At 47.7% G+C, this 19,769-nt stretch overlaps 1 protein-coding gene across 2 annotated transcripts in view; it reads right to left on the reverse strand.

Annotated features, from left to right (window-relative positions):
- DHX37 (DEAH (Asp-Glu-Ala-His) box polypeptide 37) overlaps positions 1-16,892 on the reverse strand; it is a 34,313-nt gene extending 17,421 nt beyond the window's left edge. For both annotated transcript variants that reach the window (XM_008574290.1, XM_008574289.1), the window contains exons 1-8: positions 16,787-16,892; positions 13,368-13,537; positions 11,021-11,133; positions 9,674-10,022; positions 6,989-7,137; positions 5,651-5,743; positions 3,910-4,006; positions 2,527-2,640 (exon numbers count right to left, since the gene is read on the reverse strand). In XM_008574290.1, the coding sequence (XP_008572512.1) occupies positions 2,527-2,640; positions 3,910-4,006; positions 5,651-5,743; positions 6,989-7,137; positions 9,674-10,022; positions 11,021-11,133; positions 13,368-13,537; positions 16,787-16,892 (1,191 nt within the window). The remainder of the gene's footprint in view (positions 1-2,526; positions 2,641-3,909; positions 4,007-5,650; positions 5,744-6,988; positions 7,138-9,673; positions 10,023-11,020; positions 11,134-13,367; positions 13,538-16,786) is intronic.
- Between the last annotated feature and the right edge of the window lie 2,877 nt (positions 16,893-19,769).

Consider the following 19,769-nt stretch of genomic DNA (forward strand, 5'->3'; position numbering starts at 1 on the left):
ACCCAGGGTATGGGCGGGGAGAGACTTCTGTCCTCCCAGCTTCCCCCCAGCCCCCACCCTAAGCCCCTTCTGGTTGCCAAAGACCTCATGGAAATTGTGGGCTGACAGCAGGATCTGCCTCTCCCAGGGCAGTGGTTTGTTAAAGGGGGTCTCTCCAGTCCCCATAAGTTAGTCCTTGATGGCGGAATGTGAGGCAGGAGGGCTGGGATCGGGCTCCCCTCAACCCAAACTGTCTGCCCGTTCCCGAGGTTCAGGGAGGAGCTGCCTGATGCTCCCTGGTTCCCAGCCCACCCTGTAGCACCTGACAAACCTCATGGTGGGCTCCACTCTCGAGCCCTTGGATGTGTTCCCGAGGTTCAGGGAGGAGCTGCCTGATGCTCCCTGGTTTCCAGCCCACCCTGTAGCACCTGACAAACCTCATGGTGGGCTCCACTCTCGAGCCCTTGGATGCCATCTTTTGCTGCTAGTAACCACCAGAGTGTCTTTGGTGACTGCAGGCCAAGGTTAGAGGAACAGCACAGATCGACCTTCTCACACCCCGCAGTGACATTCCCAATGTGGACCTACTCCGTGTACCTGTCCGCCCCCACCTCGTTCTCCCACCTCACTCACTCTGCTAGGCTGCTTAAGGCTCCCTGATATTCCCCAAAAGACAAACCAAGACCACAATAAGACACCACTGCACACCTACAAGGATGGCTTGGATTTTTAAAAAATGGAAAATAACAAGTATTGGCCAGGATGTGGAGAAACTGGAACCTTCCTTCACTGCTGATGGGAATGTAAAATGGAATTTTACAACCACTGTGGAAAAGTCTGGCAAATGGCTCAGATGGCTAAACACTGATGACCCAGCAATTCCACTCCTATGTTTATACCTGAGAAATACAACATGTGTATACAGCAACTTGTACACAAATGTTTGTAAGCAGCCAAAAAGTGGAAATAACCCAATGACAACCAACTGATGAATGGATAAAGAAAATGTGGCCTACCCACAAAATGGAATATTGTCCAACCATGAGAAGGAGTGAATTACTGACACGGGCTACAACATTGATGAAGCTCAAAAACATGCTGCTGAGTGGTGGAAATAACCCAATGACAACCAACTGATGAATGGATAAAGAAAATGTGGCCTACCCACAAAATGGAATATTGTCCAACCATGAAAAGGAGTGAATTACTGACACGGGCTACAACATTGATGAAGCTCAAAAACATGCTGCTGAGTGAAAGAAGCCAGGCACGAAAGGCCATATAATGCATGACTCCATTTACATGAAATACCTAGAATGGACAAATCCATAGGGACGGAAAGTAGACTAATGGTTATCTAGGGATGGGGAGGGGGTTTGGGGGAAGGGTGTGACAGCTAATGCGTACATGCTTTCTAGAGTGCTGAGTGATGAAAATGCTCTAAAATTGGTTGTGGTGATGGCTGCGCAACTCTGAATGTAGCGAAGACCAGTGATCTGTACGCTTTCATGGGTCAGTTACATGGTATGTGAATAACATGTCAAAAAAGTTTGTTAGAAAAACAGAAAAAGATCCCAGGCAGACTCCTGCCTCAGAGCCTTTGCACCTGCTCCTCCTGCTGCTTGGAACTCTCCTCGCCCCTCCATCCACACTGCCTGCTCCCGCACCTCCCTCAGCCCTCCACCTGAGAGTCTTCTTTTCGGGGAGGTCTTCCCCAACCCTTCACTCTCTCCCTGCTACTCCCCGCCCCTCAGCTTCCTGGCTCGTCAGTCACCAGCTCAGACTTTTGGAGCTTGTTTACTGCCTGTCGCCCTCACTACAGGGGAAGCCCCATGAGGGCAGAAACTTTTAAAAGAACAAGACAGTGTCCTGTTCACTCGATTCCAGTGCCTTAAACGTGGCCAGGTACATGGCACGCCCAGGGCACCGGCCTCTCTCTGCATCAAGCTGGTGCCCGGGAGGGCTGGGATCAAACTACTCCATGGACACTCCCCCACACCCACACTAGGGCAGCATCCTTCCACCCAGCAGGCCTTGGGCATCACTTCTGCCTGATCTCTAGGTGGGGCAGGGAGATGGAGGGGAGGTCATGGCCCTCCCTGTTGTCAGCACACTGGCAAAAGAGGCCAGTGCTGGGGAACCCATCTCAGGGTGTGGGGGCACAAGGGCTTGGCCAGGCAGCCCTGCCCACTCCGCATATTCTAAAGACTTGGTGGCACCTTAAAGCTGATTCCAGTGAGGCCTGGCAGTGCATCAGCTCCTTGCTTGAGCCTCTCATGGGCTAATGAGGCTGCACCCAGGACCCCTGTGGTAGGAAGAACGGCAGGGTGGGGTCACACTGAGACTCACAGCTCTGGTGCTAGGCCTGGACTCAGGCCCATGGGGCCTTCTCACAGCAGCAGCCTCGGGTACAGATGGGCGTGGGCCAAGGGATCTTGAGTTCCCGACAGAGGTAGGGGTGTGTGTGTGTGTGTGTGTGCGTGTGGCCGTGGGTGTGGTAGGGGGCTTGGCCGTGGGGACTCCCTGTCATCCCACCTCCTATGCTACCTTTGCCCGGAGAGACACGATACGGGACAGAAGGCCGATGAGGATGTCCGTGTATACACTCCTCTCATGAGCTTCGTCAATGATCACCACCTTGTACTTCAGCAGCAGGAAGTCCTGGGGAGGAGGTCGGGAGAGTGAGGCTGGCCTCCCCCCCAGGCCGGAGCCACCAGTCACTTCATATCCCAGAACTCCCAAAGAGCCCCCTGATAGCCAAAAGGACCCTGAGCACTTGGTCTCGGGGGGAATCCCAGCTCTATGACCTGGGGCAAGTTACTTCACCTCCCTGTGCCTCAGTTTCCTCATCAGAAAATGGGAACAACAGGACCTAGCTCCTGGGTCATGGGGAGGTTTGGATGACAGCTAATACCTATAAAGGACATAGCATGGGGCTGGGGCCTGGGACAGAAAGTGCTAGACAAGGGGCAGCTACTATTTATCAGAGCTGAGCTACCAAGTACAGATGCCCACAGGGTGGAGTGTGGCAGGAAATGGAAATGATGAGATATGCGGAGGGTACTGTGGGCAATCGGACAGCATGCGCCACACAGAAAGGGGCCACCTAGAGCCAAAACAGAGACCCCTAGGTGGCCTTGGGGCTGAGAAGGTTGAAGTCACCTTGATCCTCCCCCAAGACTCCGCCTGTCTGGGGGACATCACACAGCCTGCCAGGAACAGATCAGCCCTCATCAGACTGCAAACCTCAGTCTGGGCCCCGCACACTCCCTGGTGACATGCATGCCACCCTGTATGACTGTCTGGCCAAGTTCCCAGAACATTCCAACTCCCTAGGAAGCTTCCTGAGTGAGTGGCTGGAGAGGCAGCGGCTATGTTCCCTGATTTACATACTGAATGTCCTTGTAACACAGGCCTCCATGGCTGGGGATGTGAAAACACACCACTGTTCATGGGCAAGAATCAGCAGCCCCCTCCCCTATTCCTTAGCATGAATTGGACCAGGAAGTCTCCAATACGAGATCATGCCTTGGTCCATGACTGGGTCTTCAACATACCAGGCAGTGCCCAGCACATCACGGTTGTTCAGTATACATTCGGGGAATGCACAAACTCTGTGAACCAAATCATAATAAAAATATGAGCTCATATTTAATGAACACCTACTAGGTACCAGGCATTGTGCTTAGCCACTCTCATGCTTTGTACAATTTCTATTTCACAACAATTCTATGAGGAAGACCTCAGTGAACAGATGGAGAAACTGAAGCTCAGAGAGGTTAAGTAACTCACCCAAGTCACAGAGCAGCACAGTCGTATGTAATGAGCTGCCAATAGTTGGCATGCTGGCTGCTCATATCATGCGTGACATCTAACTCCACGCTCCCAGGCTCCCTGGCCTTGCTTTGTCAGCCAAGACGAGCAACTCACCTTCTGGATTTCCTTGAGTAACACGCCATCTGTCATGAACTTGATTCTGGTCTCTTCGGTCACGTTTCCTTCATACCGGATCTGGTAGGAGACGGCCCTGTGGGAACAGGCTTCAGCTCAGGAGAGGCTTGCTGGGGCTGTAGCCATGTGGCCATTGCAAGGGGGAAGTGGAGGAGGCCTAGTCCAACTGAGCAGGCGAGCCAAGGGCAGGGCCCACCAGCCACCAGAACAAGACTTAGACACATCCCCAACCTGCTGGCCCCTTCCAATGCCTGGTCTTCAGAGAGGAGGAGAGAGTAATTACCACCAGCTGAGGAGCCCCATCAACCAAATGCACGTGCGACCAGGGCTGGAGCCCAAGTGCTCAGGAGCTTGTCAGGAGACACCAGGAAAATCTGAACATGGGCTGGAGGATACTCAGAAGTTATTATGTATGTATTTTTTAGTTATGACAGGGCTACTGTAGCTACGCTGTAAAAACTCCTTATCTTTCAGACTTATGCAGTGAAATATTGGGGATAAAATAAGACATCTGAGACTTGATTTTAAAAAATCAGGGATGGTGGGTGGGTGGGGGGACAGGGCCGGTCATGAGGTGATAACTACTGAAACTGGATCTCAGGTACCTGGGGACTTGTGATACTCTTCTTTCTACTTTTGTATATGCTTGAGTTTTACAATAAAAAAGCTAAAAGTTTACATAAAAAGTTAAAAAGAGTTAAAAAGTTAAAGAGAAGATGAGGTAGTTTTTTATGTATTGTTATTTTCAAGATATATTATTAAAGAAAAGAGATGAGATACAGGATAGTGTGTACCACGCCACATTGTGTCAAAAACAGATGAAAGAGACACAGAAAGAGACTCAGTTGCTTGTCTGTGCACAGAACTGTGTAGAAGGACACATTGGAAGTGGGCAGTGGCTGTCTCTGGGAAGGGAAGCTGGGGCTGGGTGGGAAAGGGACTCCCCTACTACCCCATCCCTGCTTTAGTGTCCTTCCCAGCACGTTGGCCACCTAATGCACAAACACAACAAACCCCCATGATTTTCATGCCAGCCCCAGGGAGGCAGGTGTCTCTGTCTGGTTCATCACCATGTTCCAAGAGCCCCGGCTGGGCCTGCGAACAGTAGGCACCACTCAGTAAGTAACTATCTGATGAGTGGATGGACGCAGGAGACGCTTGCTCTGTCCTCTTTTGTGCTTGTTGGGTTTTAGACCACAATGGATGTGTTACCTCTTCAAACCCGCATTCGAGAGTGTGGGCTGAGGCCCAGGTATCTGCACCGCAAACACCTGCTCCCGAGCCATTCTACAGCAAATGAGATGCTTGCCGTGTTCAAATTGCTTTCCAAAGCAAGTCCTACAGACTTACTGCCAGGAGGATTCTACATTTGGGAACCTAGACTTTTAAATTAACTTGGCAATGCTAAGCACTAATTATGTGACTGCCTGTGTGTGGCCACCTGCTCTGTCCTCACGCTCCCATATGGGCCATATTGTCCCCTCATGCACTGTGTCATGTACATCTAAAGGCCTGGCTGGCTTTGTCCCTGCTCTGTGGCCCCCCTACCCAGGCAGGCCCTGTAGGAAGCACTCTCATATGAGGATTCCCAGTGACACTCCCACCCAGCACCCTTGGCATGGGTGCCCATGACACTGCTCATCAACTCCTGGGCAGCTGAAACCCAGGCAGGACCACAGGACCACCCCATGATCCCTCTCCCAGGAAGTAGAGCCCTCACCGCTGGGAAAGATTCATCTCCTTGGCCACTCGCTGGGACATGGCCATAGCGGCCACACGGCGGGGCTCTGTGATTCCGATGATGCTGTCGTCTCTAGGGGAGGGAAAACACAACACATGAACAGTGCTCAGCCCCAAAAGCTACACACAGCTCTACGTCAAAATGCACTGTATAGACTCAGTCCTTGTCTAGCTGGCAGAGAGGAGCAGCCCACGTGTCAACACGCAGGAGATGGTCAGATAATCATGGCACAGCAGATGCCAGGCAGCTGCTAGAAGGAACAGGGCCTGGCTCCAGCTGGCCAGCAGCTTGGCAGCCCGTTGAGTGCACACTCCTCCAGATACAAGAGCCTGCTGGGCTGGCTGGTGAGCTCACTTGGTTAGAGCGTGGTGCTGAAAACACCAAGGTCCAGGATTCGATCCCTGTACCAGCCAGCTGCCCAGAAGAAAAAAAAAAAAACCTGCAAGGGGACAGATAATTGTTTCCAGACTCTGTAGGGATGAGTAAGCAACATGGGCCAAGGCTGCTCTCCCTAGAAAGGCTGCTGGCAAGCCTGGCCCTCGGCTGGCATCTGGAGGACTTTGGGAGGATTCCCTCTACTTCCTGGTAAGAAAGGCTCACTGCCCCTAACCTGTTTGTACAAGTGATGTGGTTTATGGATAACACCTACTTTCCTTCTGGGCATCTGGGATTTGGGTTCCTGTCAGAGTGGGCTTTGGTGACCCCAGTAAAAACCACGGGCCCTAAGTCTCTATCAAGCTTTCCTCGTAGAAGACATTTCACACGTGTTTCACAACTGATTACTGGGGGAATTAAGTGTCCTATGGGATTCCACAGGGGAGGGCTGCAGAAGCTTGGGCCTGGAGTCCCCCAGACTTTACCCCATATGACTTTTCCCTCTGCTGGTTGTGCTTTGCATCCATTTGCTGTAACAAATCACAGCCATGGGTACAACTGTACACTCAGTCCCAGGAGTTCTCTTAGCGAATCAGTGAACCAGGGGGTGGTCTTGGGGAACCCGACACACATGGTTCAAAGGTGCCAACAGGAGCTACACAGTGATAACAGTAAATATATCACTCTATATGCCAAGGGCTGATATAAGCATCTTAGGCAAATCTACTCACGTAATCCACATAACAACCCTGTGAAATAGGTGCTATTATTATCCCCATCTCACAGCCAAGGAAACCGAGGCCCAGAGAGGTAAAGTAGCCTGTCTGAAGTCACATAGCATATAAATGGCAGAGTCAGGATTGGATCCCTGGGAGCTCAGGCTCAGGGACATCTTCAGTGTAACCAAAGAAACCTTCAGAGAACCCTGTGTCTCGCTCCTACCTGCTGTAACCAGCTTCATAGAGAAACTGAGGCACCTGCGTGGTCTTCCCGCTGCCAGTCTCGCCACACACAATGACGATGGGGTGCTCGGCCACAGCCTCCATGATCACTTGTTCTTCAGAGAGAATGGGGAGCTTTAGCCGTTCTTCCTGGTAGGAGAGACGAAGCCAGCACTCAGGGAATTGGGGAGTGGAGGGCCGCAGGATGACAGAGGAGATAAGGTGACCCCACTCACTCACAACAAGAATACATAAGGCAACATGGCCTCTACAAAGGTGGCAGCCAGCATGTAGGCAGTGCACAGATATGTCTGTTGGTGAATAAAAGCCTTGATAGCTATGAGACAGTCATATAGGGGGCAAAGAGCCATGGCTCCTGGAGACAGAGACATGGACTGTGTCCTTTGGAACCACAGGCCCAATGTCCTCGGGTGCAGCTTGGCTGGTGCAGAGAAACCTCTTTGAGACATGGGAACTCCCAGCTGCAGCTGGTGGCAATCTCAATGTATGGTATGATCACTTCAATAAACAATCTGATACTAATTTTATCAAAGCTGAGGATGTTGGATCTGGCAATTTCTCTCCTAGGTATGCTCTCTAGAGCAGTGGCTTTCAAATATTTTTTTCCTATGACCCACAGAAAGAAACACATTTTACATCATGACTCAGTACACACATACACACATGCACACACACACACATTATATACTGAAGGAAAAGTTTCATAAAACATTGCTTACCCTAATGTGTCAAGCATGCTAATAAGCTAATATTTTTTGTTCTGCTCTATTTTTACTTTATTCCATCGGGGAAATTGTCCAGAGCAAGAGCTAAAAGACCAGCAGGAGCCAAGAAGAAGGGCACCATCCCACACTGAGAACTGTGCGAGCAAAGGCACTGAGGCAGGAAGGTGGCTGGGTTCCTCCAGCAGCTATTTCAAACTATAAAGCATGTTATAGAAAGTTAGGTGGCATGTGACTAGGTCCTTTTTCTTCAAGTGAAAAAGGATAGAAAATTCTAGTGCATTGTTCTAAATGAGAAAAAGTACTGTTTAATGAGACTATAATTTCAGTTATAGGTACATTTGTTTGCTTATATATAAAGTATTAATCAGGGTTTGCTGACTGCTCTAACAAATGTGGCTTCACATTACAAAGGTTTGCCTCCAAGTGATGTCATAGCCCAGTGCCATCTGGTGGTTAGTGTTGGTGTGGAATTCTGCTCCACACAATCATTCAGAGACCCAGGATCCTCCAAGTCCTCTCCCTGTCATCCCTTGGGACATCAGTCCTTGCTTTTCTTTGTTATTTTTTTCCATATGTGTATTCCTAAGCAAGATATTGCTTAGGTTTGCCTGTCTTTATAAATGACATTGTGTCATTTATATTTTTCTATTTGTTTTTTTTTGTAATTAAACATATTTTGAGCTTTATCCATGTCCATGCATGTAGCTGAGGTCTATTCCAATATTTCCCCACTGCTACTGAGTGTTCCATCATGTGAGTATACCACAGTATAAGTATTCTGTTGCTGGCCATTTGGGTTGTTTTAGCTTTTTGCTATTATCTTAACTGCTGTTTTAAACATTTTTTTCTTCTCTTATGCACACACGTGCAAATGTTTCTCTCAGGCAGTCTTTGCAAACTGGAAGTCACAAGCATCTTTGGGTCATGAAATGAAAAGCATTAAAAAAAAATTTTTTTTTTGGTACTGGCCAGTCAGTACAGGGATCAAACGATTCAGTTGAGAACTGAATCAGTTTCTCTCAGGCAGTCTTTGCAAACTGGAAGTCACAAGCATCTTTGGGTCATGAAATGAAAAGCATTAAAAAAAATTTTTTTTTTTTGGTACTGGCCAGTCAGTACAGGGATCAAACGATTCAGTTGAGAACTGAATCATATCAGCTGTCCAGCTGATAACACCATGGTCCAGATCATCCCATTTCCTGTGCCCAGTACAGGGTCTGGTCTGCATACACTCAGCAGAAATGTGTCCACTGATGGACAAACGGAATAACCACCAACTGTATTGGGTCAGGCCCTGGGCTAAGTGACCTGGCATCTATGATGTCACCAAAACCTCACACCCCCTCAGACAAGACGGTCAAAAATGACACCTCTAAGGGTTCAGGGTTTCTACTGTGGGCTTTACATACCCTAAATCCTTTCATTGAATGACAACCCAGAGAGAACCTCGTTGTACCAGGTAAGGAAACTGAGGCACAGAGAAGTAGAGAACCTTAAGTAGATGGAATACCCCCATTTTACAGATGAAGAAAACGAGGCTCAGGATGTGAGCTAGAATGTGGTGGACCCAGCACTCGATTTCAGGTCAACTGATTCTACTGCCCAGACTCTTCTCTGGATTAGTGGCCACCTGGATAGGACACGCAGTCAGAGGATATGGTGATGAAGCCTGCAGACATGCCCTCGATTGCCCCGACTGTGAGCCAGGCCTGCTGCCCGCCCCTCACCTGCATCGCCCCTCACCTGCATTGTGGAGCATCAATGCTCATCACTCTCTACCCACAAGGCAGGCACTGTCATCCTCCCCTTTCCCAGATGAGGCCACTGGCGCACAGAGAGGGATGAAGCCTGTCCCACTTCACCAACAGGTCCTCTCCCTGTACCCTCAGCCCTCACCAGGCTAACCTACATTCTTAGTCACAAATGTTGGAGCAGCAAACCTGTATTTCTGGGGAGCGGTTCACAGGGATGAATATGGCGGGCTTGGCTGGGGGCCTGGCCAGGGCAGAGGCTACTGCTGGAGGGGAGGGGGCAGAAGTCCCAGCCAGGGAGAGCTGACTGCCGGGCACTGTGCTCTCATCCCTGGTCCCCAGTGGAGCTGGCGGCATACATGCTGTTGCTGTCCCTGCACCAGCCCCAGCCTGCTCGGGGGCTGGGGCCTCATCAGGCTCAGACTCCTCCTCCGAGGACTCGGATTCCTCCTCTGCTGATGGCCAGTGCCGCTTCCGGTGGGCCCCACTCAGGCTGCTGATCTTCTCCTGACCCTGGGCTGCAATCTCACTGGGTTTCCTGCAGGGAGAGCAGAGGCTTCAGGCACAGAGGCCTAGGACACCCAAGGCAGCTATGGGTTGCTGAATACTCACCAGAGGTCAGGACTCAAAGGCCATGCCCCTTTCCACCACAGGGCCCGCTTGCTGTTCCCACCCCCAGAAACACCCTTCCTGCAGATAACTTCTCCCTCACTAAACTCAAGTCTCTGTTCGAATGTCCCCGAAGATTTTGCCTGATCATACAATCCAAAACACCTCCCCTTCTCCTTCCATGCACTTTTCCCTGCTTTATTTTTTGCTTGGTACTTGATATATACGTATTTGTTTGATGACTGCCCATCTCCCCACCATTAGATTGTAAGCTCCCTAAGGTAAAGGATTTAATTTTTGTGCACTGCTCTATCCCCAGGCCCTAGAGGAGAGCCCGGGACAGGGTCTGCCCTCAGTGAACAGTCACTAATGAACATGAGCTTGCAGGGACAGGCCAGTACAGGCAAATGACCACAGCGACTGCATATGAGACAGCAGAGCATGGGGGGCAGGGTGGGAGGGGCATGCAGGCTTGTGTGAGGTCGGCAGCCCGGGAGAAATGCCAACCTGGTGTGGCCAGATTGCCCAACTGGTCAAGACCAAGTGGGAACCTGGATTTTAATGTGAAACCTCCTAATTCTTAAATGTTGGCTCTACTGGATTGAATAGTTATCTCCCCCAAATCCAAGTCCACCCAGAACCTCAGAATGTGATCTTATTTGGAGATAGGTTCTTTGCAGATATCATTAAGTCTAGATGAGGTCATACCCCCTTTAGCAGAGCAAGAAACTTTGCTGTCCTGTGCATTATAGGATGTTTAGCAGCATTGATGGCCTTTACCCATTAGGGGCATTTAGCACAGAAGATCGTCAGCCACTCGGGTCACCACAAATGTATTTTCTCATAACACTCCACCCCCAGAAGATGCCATAACCTGTCAACTATCCCCTGGGAGCCCTGGCAGGAGGGAGGGGCTGGTCGACTCACTCTTTGGTGTAGTACATGCGCTCCCCAGTGCCCAGCTTCGATGTGGTATAAAAAAGTCTCATCTCGACCTCCGAAACCTGGACTTCACTCAATTTCTGCAGCATCTCTGCTCGCTGGGAAAGGAAACAAATGTGTCATGCCTTTGGCACCATGGCCTCTCCTCAGAAGGGAAGTGGAACTCTAAATAAAATTTCAGCAGTGATAATACCTCCCCAGAGCCTAGCAAGGCTCTTTTTAAATCAAAGGTCAAGCTGCAAATTGTACATATACGTTTTATACACACTTCCATATGTATATTGCACTATTTTTAAAAAAGGCAAGGTATAGGATGGTAGGGAAAAAAATACTAAACAGGATGAGAAAGGCTACACTCGCAGAAGTGTGAGTCTTCTCTCTATCAGTGGCTCCAGGGACTGTATGTCCACGGCCGCTAACGAGAGACCCACGTGCTTCTGATGGAAATACACTGTACTGGTGTGTGGTGGCCTCGCCAGAAAGTCAAACTTGAATCTCATGAAACCTCCACAGCAGGGTTCCTCAATCTCAGCACTATTGACATTTTGGGCTGGATAATTTTTTGCTGTTCTGTGTACCACAGGCCATTTAGCAGCAGCCCAGGCCTCTGTCCACCAGATGCCAGCAGCATTCCCCCAAGTTGTTACAATCCACAAAACTGGGTGCAAAAATATCCTGGTTGAGAACCATTGTTCTAGATCCAAATACTAGTTTACAGGAAATTTGGAAGGCAGAGGAGCAGGTTTAACTACATCAAAGAGATAAAATTTTAAAAATCCATTCTGTAGGAAATTCTATGAGACAACACAATTTCTTCAAGTATATTACTGGAGAGAGGGAGAAAAAAAAAGAGATGGGGTGGGGGAACATCTTTGACAATTGGAAATTTGACCATTTACTGGATATGTGATATTTTAAAAAATATAGGTGTGTTAATGGTATTGTGGTTTAGAGACACAAATTAAAATATTTATGGATAAAATACTATGTATAGTGGGTTGAATGGTGGCCCACAGAAAGATATGTTCATACCCGGGAGCCAGGGAGCATGATCTTATTTGGTAAAAGGATCTTTGCAGATGTAATTAAGTTAAGAATCTTGAGAGCAACCTGGCTTATCCAAGTGGCCCCCAAATCCACAGACAAGTGTCCTTATCAGAGACACACAGAGAAGGGGATGAAAAGACAGAGGTAGAGACAGGAGTGATGTAGCCACAAGCCAAGGAAGCCTGGAGCCCAAGAGGCTGGAACAGGCATGGAAGGATCCTCCCCAGAGCCTAGTGAGGGAGCTCAGACCTAATGACACCTTGACTTTGGACTTCCAGCCTCCAGAACCATGACAGAATAAATTTCTGTTGTTTTAAGCCACCCAGTTTGTGGTCATTTGTTACAAACAGCCACGGGAAACTAATACAGGTTTATTCTGCCTGGGATTTGTTTTAAAATGACTCAGGAGATAGAAGAATGACCACAGTTGAGATGACCCAGGACTGACCAGGGCTGGGTAACTGTTGGAGCTGGTGATAGGTACATGGGAGTTTATTATAATATTCTTTTATATACGTTTAAATTTCCCATTTCAAGGGTTGGCAGGTTAGCTCAGTCAGTGCCACCTTATAACACCGAGGTCAAGGGTCTGTATTCCGATACAGACCAGCTGCCAAAATAAATAAATAAATGAATAAATTTCCCATTACAAAGTTTTTTCCTTAAAAAAAAAATAGTAATGAAAAAAGTTTGAAGTTCTCTAGAATACAGTTAAAAAATAACACAAAAGTGATCTTTTAAAAAAAATTGAGCATGTTGACCAAATGACTGCCCAAGTAGCCAATGTTTGGCCCCAACAAACTTGGAAGTGATGCAGACTGACAGAGTCCCAAGCAGCTAGTAATGAAAAAAGTTTGAAGTTCTCTAGAATACAGTTAAAAAATAACACAAAAGTGATTTTTTAAAAAAAATTGAGCATGTTGACCAAATGACTGCCCAGGTAGCCAATGTTTGGCCCCAACAAACTTGGAAGTGATGCAGACTGACAGAGTCCCAAGCAGCAGGTTCCTGGGAGGGTGTGAAGGCTCTGGAGTCGTCTGTCCAGTATGGAGGTCACCAGCCACACGAGGCTATTTGAATTTAAATTAATTAAAAGTAAATCACATTACAAATTTAGTTCTTCAGCCACACTAGCCACATTTCAAGGGCTCAACAGCCACCTGCGGCTAGTGGCTACTGCATCAGACCATGCAGACATAGAACATTTCTGTCATCTCAGAAAGTTCCAACGGACAGTCTGCTCAGAGACCACGCTGGCAGAGCCGTGTGCCAGAGTGGGGCATACCTGGCTCTTTTTCTCCTTCTGCTCTAAGATTTTCTGCAGCGCTTTCCTCTCTTTCTTGGTCAGAGGCTTCTTTTCCTTCTTCGACAGGGGTGGGGCTTTGGGCTTCTTCTTCTTCTTCCCCGGCAGGACAAGCGCATTGCTTGCATCAACTCCTTTCAATGTGCCCTGGTCTGAAAAGACATGCTTGCCTCACCCACAGCCCAGGAAGCCAAAGGGTGCAGACCCTCACCAATGCGGCCTCTTCCCCTCCAGGGCAGCTCTGTTCCTGCCTCTTGCAGGCCCTTGCCCCACCGTGAGCCCATTGAGCTTGCAGATAGAACAAGTGCATCTGTGAGGTCAAAACTGTTTTCATAATGATACTATGACATTCTCTAAGAATGCCCAGTAGACTATGCTGCTCAGTTGGTGTCAGATCTACTTTTAAACATAATACTTTGAAAGTATACAATCTATACCATTTTAGAAAAATTCAGTTATCATATTACTCTTCAACTCCACCTACTGCAGAATCTTAGGGAGGAGAAACCTTGGAGAGTACCTATTTCTGCCTTACATCTGAAGCTGGGGTTTCCTCTCTGGTGTTCTTGTATGGGAAGTATCTGATTCTTTATTCACTGTTCAGTTTGTATGTCTTTATTTATGTTACAAAGAGCAGAAGAGGTTCTGTGACCTTAATTAAGAATGAGACAATTTTAAGCAATGCTACCTACCCCTTACCTGTCCCCATTCTGCAGTTCTCAAATAAATAGAATTAAAAGCCCCCCTCCCCCAAAAAAGAGCGTAGAGTGGACAGTGGTGTTTTCCATAGGCTCCAAATCATTGTTGCGCTGATGGCTAATGGAGCATGTACTTGTATATATATTCTTGTGTTTCAAAAATTTAATTTCTAATATGGTAAATATTGATTGATATAATCCACACTAACAAAAACTGTTTGGGGTCCTCATTTTTTAAGAATGTAAAGGGTTCTGAGATCAAAAAGTCTGAGAACCACTGTGCTGTAGGAAAAAAAAGGGGAGGGGATGTGATGAAAATAAAAATAAAGAAGTGGGTGGCAATATGAAACAGATGGTCGGGAAGGCTCTTCGAGGGAGATGATCTGAGTTAAGTTCTCGTAAGATCCCTCTGGCTCCTGAGACAGGTGGGGATAAATGGAGATGTCCTGTGCTGATGTGAGAAACAACTTCCCCCAAATCTCTGGGTCCAAGAGACCCCAGCCCCTTGGTGAAAATAAAAATAAAGAAGTGGGTGGCAATATGAAACAGATGGTTGGGAAGGCTCTTCGAGGGAGATGATCTGAGTTAAGTTCTCGTAAGATCCCTCTGGCTCCTGAGACAGGTGGGGATAAATGGAGATGTCTTGTGCTGATGTGAGAAACAACTTCCCCCAAATCTCTGGGTCCAAGAGACCCCAGCCCCTTGGCTCTAATGGTCCAGTGTCAGCTGTCAGTCCAGGGGTCTTTAGCCCTTTAGGAGGTGCTGTCCTGTGCTGTCACTGCTATTACTCTGGTTGGCACCAGATGCCTCATGCCTCCATAGCTTTTCTTAACTTTTCAAAGCACTCTTGTTTTGGTCACAAACACATTTTCACAATATGCCACCTCCAAAACTCTGATAGCAGGTAGGATGGCCACTACTACTGGTCCCATTTTACAGATGAGAAAATCGAGGAACAGAAACGTTAAGCAATTTACCTCAACTCCCAGCCTCTCTGTGCAATGTGAAGAGGGAATTCAGCCTTCCAGATTCCCATCCTGACATTCTTTCCTGGAACCTCACTGTCTTCCAGGTCCAACAAGAGTGTGGAAGAGAATGCAGACTGGTGGGTAGAGCGAAGCAGGCTTCTCCAGCAGCCCCAGCTCCCCCTCCATCCACTTCTGGACTCTGGAATCTTTCCTAATGCTAAATCAGCCCGGCCCTCGGGAGGCTTACACAAGAAGTTGGATGAGCTCGATTTTGGAACACATTGAGTTTCAGGGGCCTGCAAGACATCCTTGAACCCACTCAATCACTTCATCCCACCTTTTCTCTGAACCTGGCCCAATCAAGGTGATTGATGCCCTCTTGGTGTTAAATCCAGTGGTCCTTCTCTCCCTCCCTGACACCAAAGCAGCATCTGACGCAGATGGGAAGCCCTCCTTCCCAGCTCTCCTTCACCTCACAGACCACTCCATCTCCCTTGCAGGCTCCTGCTCATTTCCCTCTCCTCCAGGGCTGGACTCATTCCCTTGGTAAGCCAATCCAGCCTTCAGACTTTACATAAATATCATCTACACACAGATGATTCCAAAATTGATATCTCCACCTGCACTTGCCTCTCCTGAGCATCCGGGTCAACAGCTGCCTGTCCACCCTCTCTCCTTGGATATCTACCAGGGCCCGCAAACCACTCATATCCAAAGCTGAGCTCCTGGTTCTCCCAAGCTGCCCACTCCTGCCTTCTCCAGTGGCCAGGCCTGGGAGTCATTCTTGTCAACTCCTTTGTTCTTGTGCACACGCCAGCAAATCCTGCCAGCTCCACCTTCAAATCCACATCCTGAATCCGATAGTTTCTCACCACCTGTACTGCTGCCTCCCTGTTCCAAGCATCAACTCCAGCTTCCTAACTGATCGCCTTGGCTTACCTTTGTTTTTCCTCAACACAGAAGCCAAAGTGATGCTGTTAAAACATAAGCCCAGGTCCTGTCCCTCCTCTGCTCCAAACCCTCCCATGGCTCCCCCTCATTTCGAGTCAGCCTTGCGGTGACTCATGAGGTCCTACCTGCAGGACTTCAATAACACTCCAATAACACTTTCTCAGTGAGGCTTTCCCTGGCCACCCCGCAGAACACCACAACCCACCTAATCACCTCTTAGGCTCTTTCTCCTTAGTACCTGTACCCACACAACACTCTATATTGTGTCAACAACGTGTCTCCTTTGCCTGTCTCCTCCCATAAGCACGTAAGCTCGCGGCGGCAGGACTTTTTAAAATCTCCTTTTGTGCTATGTCTCCAGGACCGAATAGTGCCTGGCACTTGTACTACAAAGGAGTCTGGGCAGAAATGTTATGCAGCCCGGAGCTCAGCAGACAGGACTGGGCTAAAAAATACAAATTGAGGGGTCTCTGGCAAGGAGATTATAATAAAAGTCACGGGAAAAGATCGAACTACTTCATTTTCTTGTGCAATTTTCCATGCTACTATTTTAGGGTGAGAGACACCCTGGGTACCGTCCCATATTCATTGTTAAAACTAGGCTGTCACTGTCCCCCCTCTTTTGGATCACCTGTAGTGGGCGTTCTTCTCTGGGACCCCCGCCCTAGAGTCACGAAGGCAGGGTACAGGCCGGCGGACCCCTGGTTCCCGGCGGCCAGCCCTGGCGGCGAAGCCCTGGGCGGCCCCTCCCCCGAAACTCATAGCCCGTCCCGGGACGTCTCACCTTCTAGTTCCAACCGCACGGGGGGCGGCTCGGGGGGGGCCTTCGAAGAGCCGGGGACGGCCTGCTGGCGCCCCTTGATGTTATACCGCCGGCGCAGCTTCCCCATGGCGCCTCTGCCCCTCGCGGCTCCCGGGCTGGACCAGCGGCGCAACTCCAAGCCCAGACCACGTGGGCTCCCAGACTACCAGCTCCAGGCCATGAGACTTCCGGGATGCTCTCTCGCGAGAGCTGGGACTGACAGGGAATCTGAGGGGCGGGGCTGGAGGCGGGACGGTATGGAAAGGCGGAGCCGAGCCGGGATTCGCGGCCCAGGGCTCTTTTCACTTGATGTTTTTTTTTTTTTTTTTTTTTTAGCCCCTTCATGCCCCAGATGTAGTTTTGAGTGTCTGAATTATCTACTAATACTAATTTGGCTACTGGGAGTGGGAGTGTTTTGTCATCTTGTAAATCATAACCTCATCCCCAATACAAGCTTCTTCCCCTACCCTATTTTGCTCATCTGCATTTTCTGACATTCCCACAAGGAATATGTATTACTTATGTAGTAAAAAGGCACGAAATCTAAAAGGAGAAAGCATCTATTTGACAACTTTAAACTCTCATTACTGCATCACACTGTAGTGCACTCGGAAATAATGCATTTTCTGAATGCTATAATTATCTTGTGAATAGAACAGTTATATTGTACCACATTTTTTCTGTTAAAAGCATTAACTCGTTAAAAGCAAACATTTAAATTATAACACAGAAAAAGGTGAAGTTAAATTATATCACAAAAGGGTGAACTAGAAGTTATTTTAGTATTTTAGAAAGGATAAAGTTACTTTTAGAGAGTGCCAAATGAAAAACATATACAGAACCTAGAATAAGTACAGACTTGGTAAGCAATAGTTGTTGAATGAATATGTAAAAAAACCCACCACCACCCCCCAAAAAACAAGAGGCTGGCCAGTTAGCTCAGTTGGTCAGATTGAGGTGCTTTTAACACCAAGGTTCAGGATTCAATCCCTGTACCCGCCGGCCGCCAAAACAAAACAAAACAAAAAAATAAATAAAACATGAACTCACAGGTGGTGCAGGACAGAATTTAGGTAGCACACATATGAACATTTTTTTAAAAGTTGTATATTAATCTCAATGGATTTTTTAAAAGTAATTAGAATTTCAAACCTGTGTTTTCACGGATTTTTTTGCTCAGAATGATAGCGATCTTAAGTTTTTTCTTTAAATATGTTTACTTCAGTAAATTAAAAGTGTTCATTTAACACACACTAAGTAGGGCTGGCTGGTTAGCTTAGTGGGTTAGGCTGCCACCTTGATCAATGATTCTGATCCTCTTAACGGCCAGCCACCAAAAAAGAAAAGCAAACAAAAATAAGTGAACAAAAAACAATATTAATTAAGCAAGTAGGAGAACATTCTCCTACATCTTCTTCCAAAATATTATATACCAAAAGATTAGCTTCCAGACGAAATAAAGAACATCTTGTAAATCAAGAATAAGAAGATATATATAAAAATGGAGGGATCTCATAAATATAAAGTTGAAAAGAAGCCAACCACGAATCATACTGTGAGTCCACTTGCATAAAGTTCAAACACATTGTACCTGCCAGCTGCCAAAAAAAGAAAAGTTCAAACACAGGCAAAATTAATCCCCTAAATTTTGGAAGGAACACAGTGAATGGGAGGGGACAAGGAGGCTGTCTGGGGAGCCAGTAATGTTCTATTTCTTGATCTGGGTGCTGGTTACCTTATTTGTTCAGTTTGTGAAAATTCATAAAAAGATTTGTGTATTTTTCTGTATGTTATGTTATATCTCAGTGAAAAAGTTTACTTTACAAAAAGATAAACCCCACAAACAAAAAGTGGTCAAAAGGTATGAACAGGCAATTCACAGGAGTAAGTCAAATGGCCAATAAATACATGAACACCTCTCCAGGAATCCAGAAAATGTAAGTTCAAAAATAGGATACAATTTTTCACTCTTTGGGTTGGCAAATATTAAGTTTTATTTTCCTGGTTGTCTCAAAAACTTTCTGGTTAGACCTAGTTTGTTTGATTTAGGATGCAAACAAGGTCCGTGTATGGAATTTGGTTATTATGACTGTTAAGTTTTTAAAACCAATAATTCTCCCTTCCTGTGTTCACCTTTTATGCCACGTATTTGTTGAAGAAACTGAGTCGTTTGTCCTGTAAAATGCCCCACATTCTGGATTTACCTCACATTCTGGATTTGCCTGATTGCTCTGCTGCTTCTAAGTTTTTCCTCCATCCCCCTTTATTTCCTGCAAACTGTTGGTTAGATCTAGAGGCCAGACGAGGTCCGGGCTCCCTGTGTTTTGGCAACGATCCACCGGAGGTGGCGCTCGTACTTCCGGACACAAAGATTGATTGGCGGGTCCCGTCTTCTTAACTTGGCCCCTCCATTTCCAAGTTCCCCGCCAACCTTTCATCTCTTGGGTTTGGTATCTTTTCATGATCATCGCCTGAATCCATGATTTCATAAAGGGGTGTAAAATAATTTTCTAACTCTCCCATTCCCTTCTCATGTATTAGCGGGACTGCTCTAAAAGAACTCTCCCTCCTCAACTATTTTGTGACTGAAACACAGGATGGATGCTTGATGGTTTCCCTCTAGAATTTTCAGAATGAATGAGCTAATGCCCACGGTGGCCGGGTTTTGGGTACCATTATAATAAATTCACGGAGATTATATACACATAATTTTTTTCCACATTTTCCAATCAGTTGCAGTCATCATCCTTTGGGGCCTGTTGCAAGTTTTACAGGCATGAGTTGCTTGTTACGGTAAAGTTAAAATCAAAAATTATTTTTTAAGAAAACGATGAAAAAGCCCCACCACCAGGTCAGGGAGGGCTCCCGGGGTACCGAAGGTGGGGAGACACGGCGGCCTCGCGGGCGGACTGCTGGGCCCAGGCGGGGGCGCGGGTCGGGGCGCCGGGGGCGGGGCGCGGCGTGG

Source organism: Galeopterus variegatus, unplaced genomic scaffold (assembly GCF_000696425.1).
Source record: "Galeopterus variegatus unplaced genomic scaffold, G_variegatus-3.0.2 Scaffold1028, whole genome shotgun sequence".
NCBI lineage: Eukaryota > Metazoa > Chordata > Mammalia > Dermoptera > Cynocephalidae > Galeopterus > Galeopterus variegatus.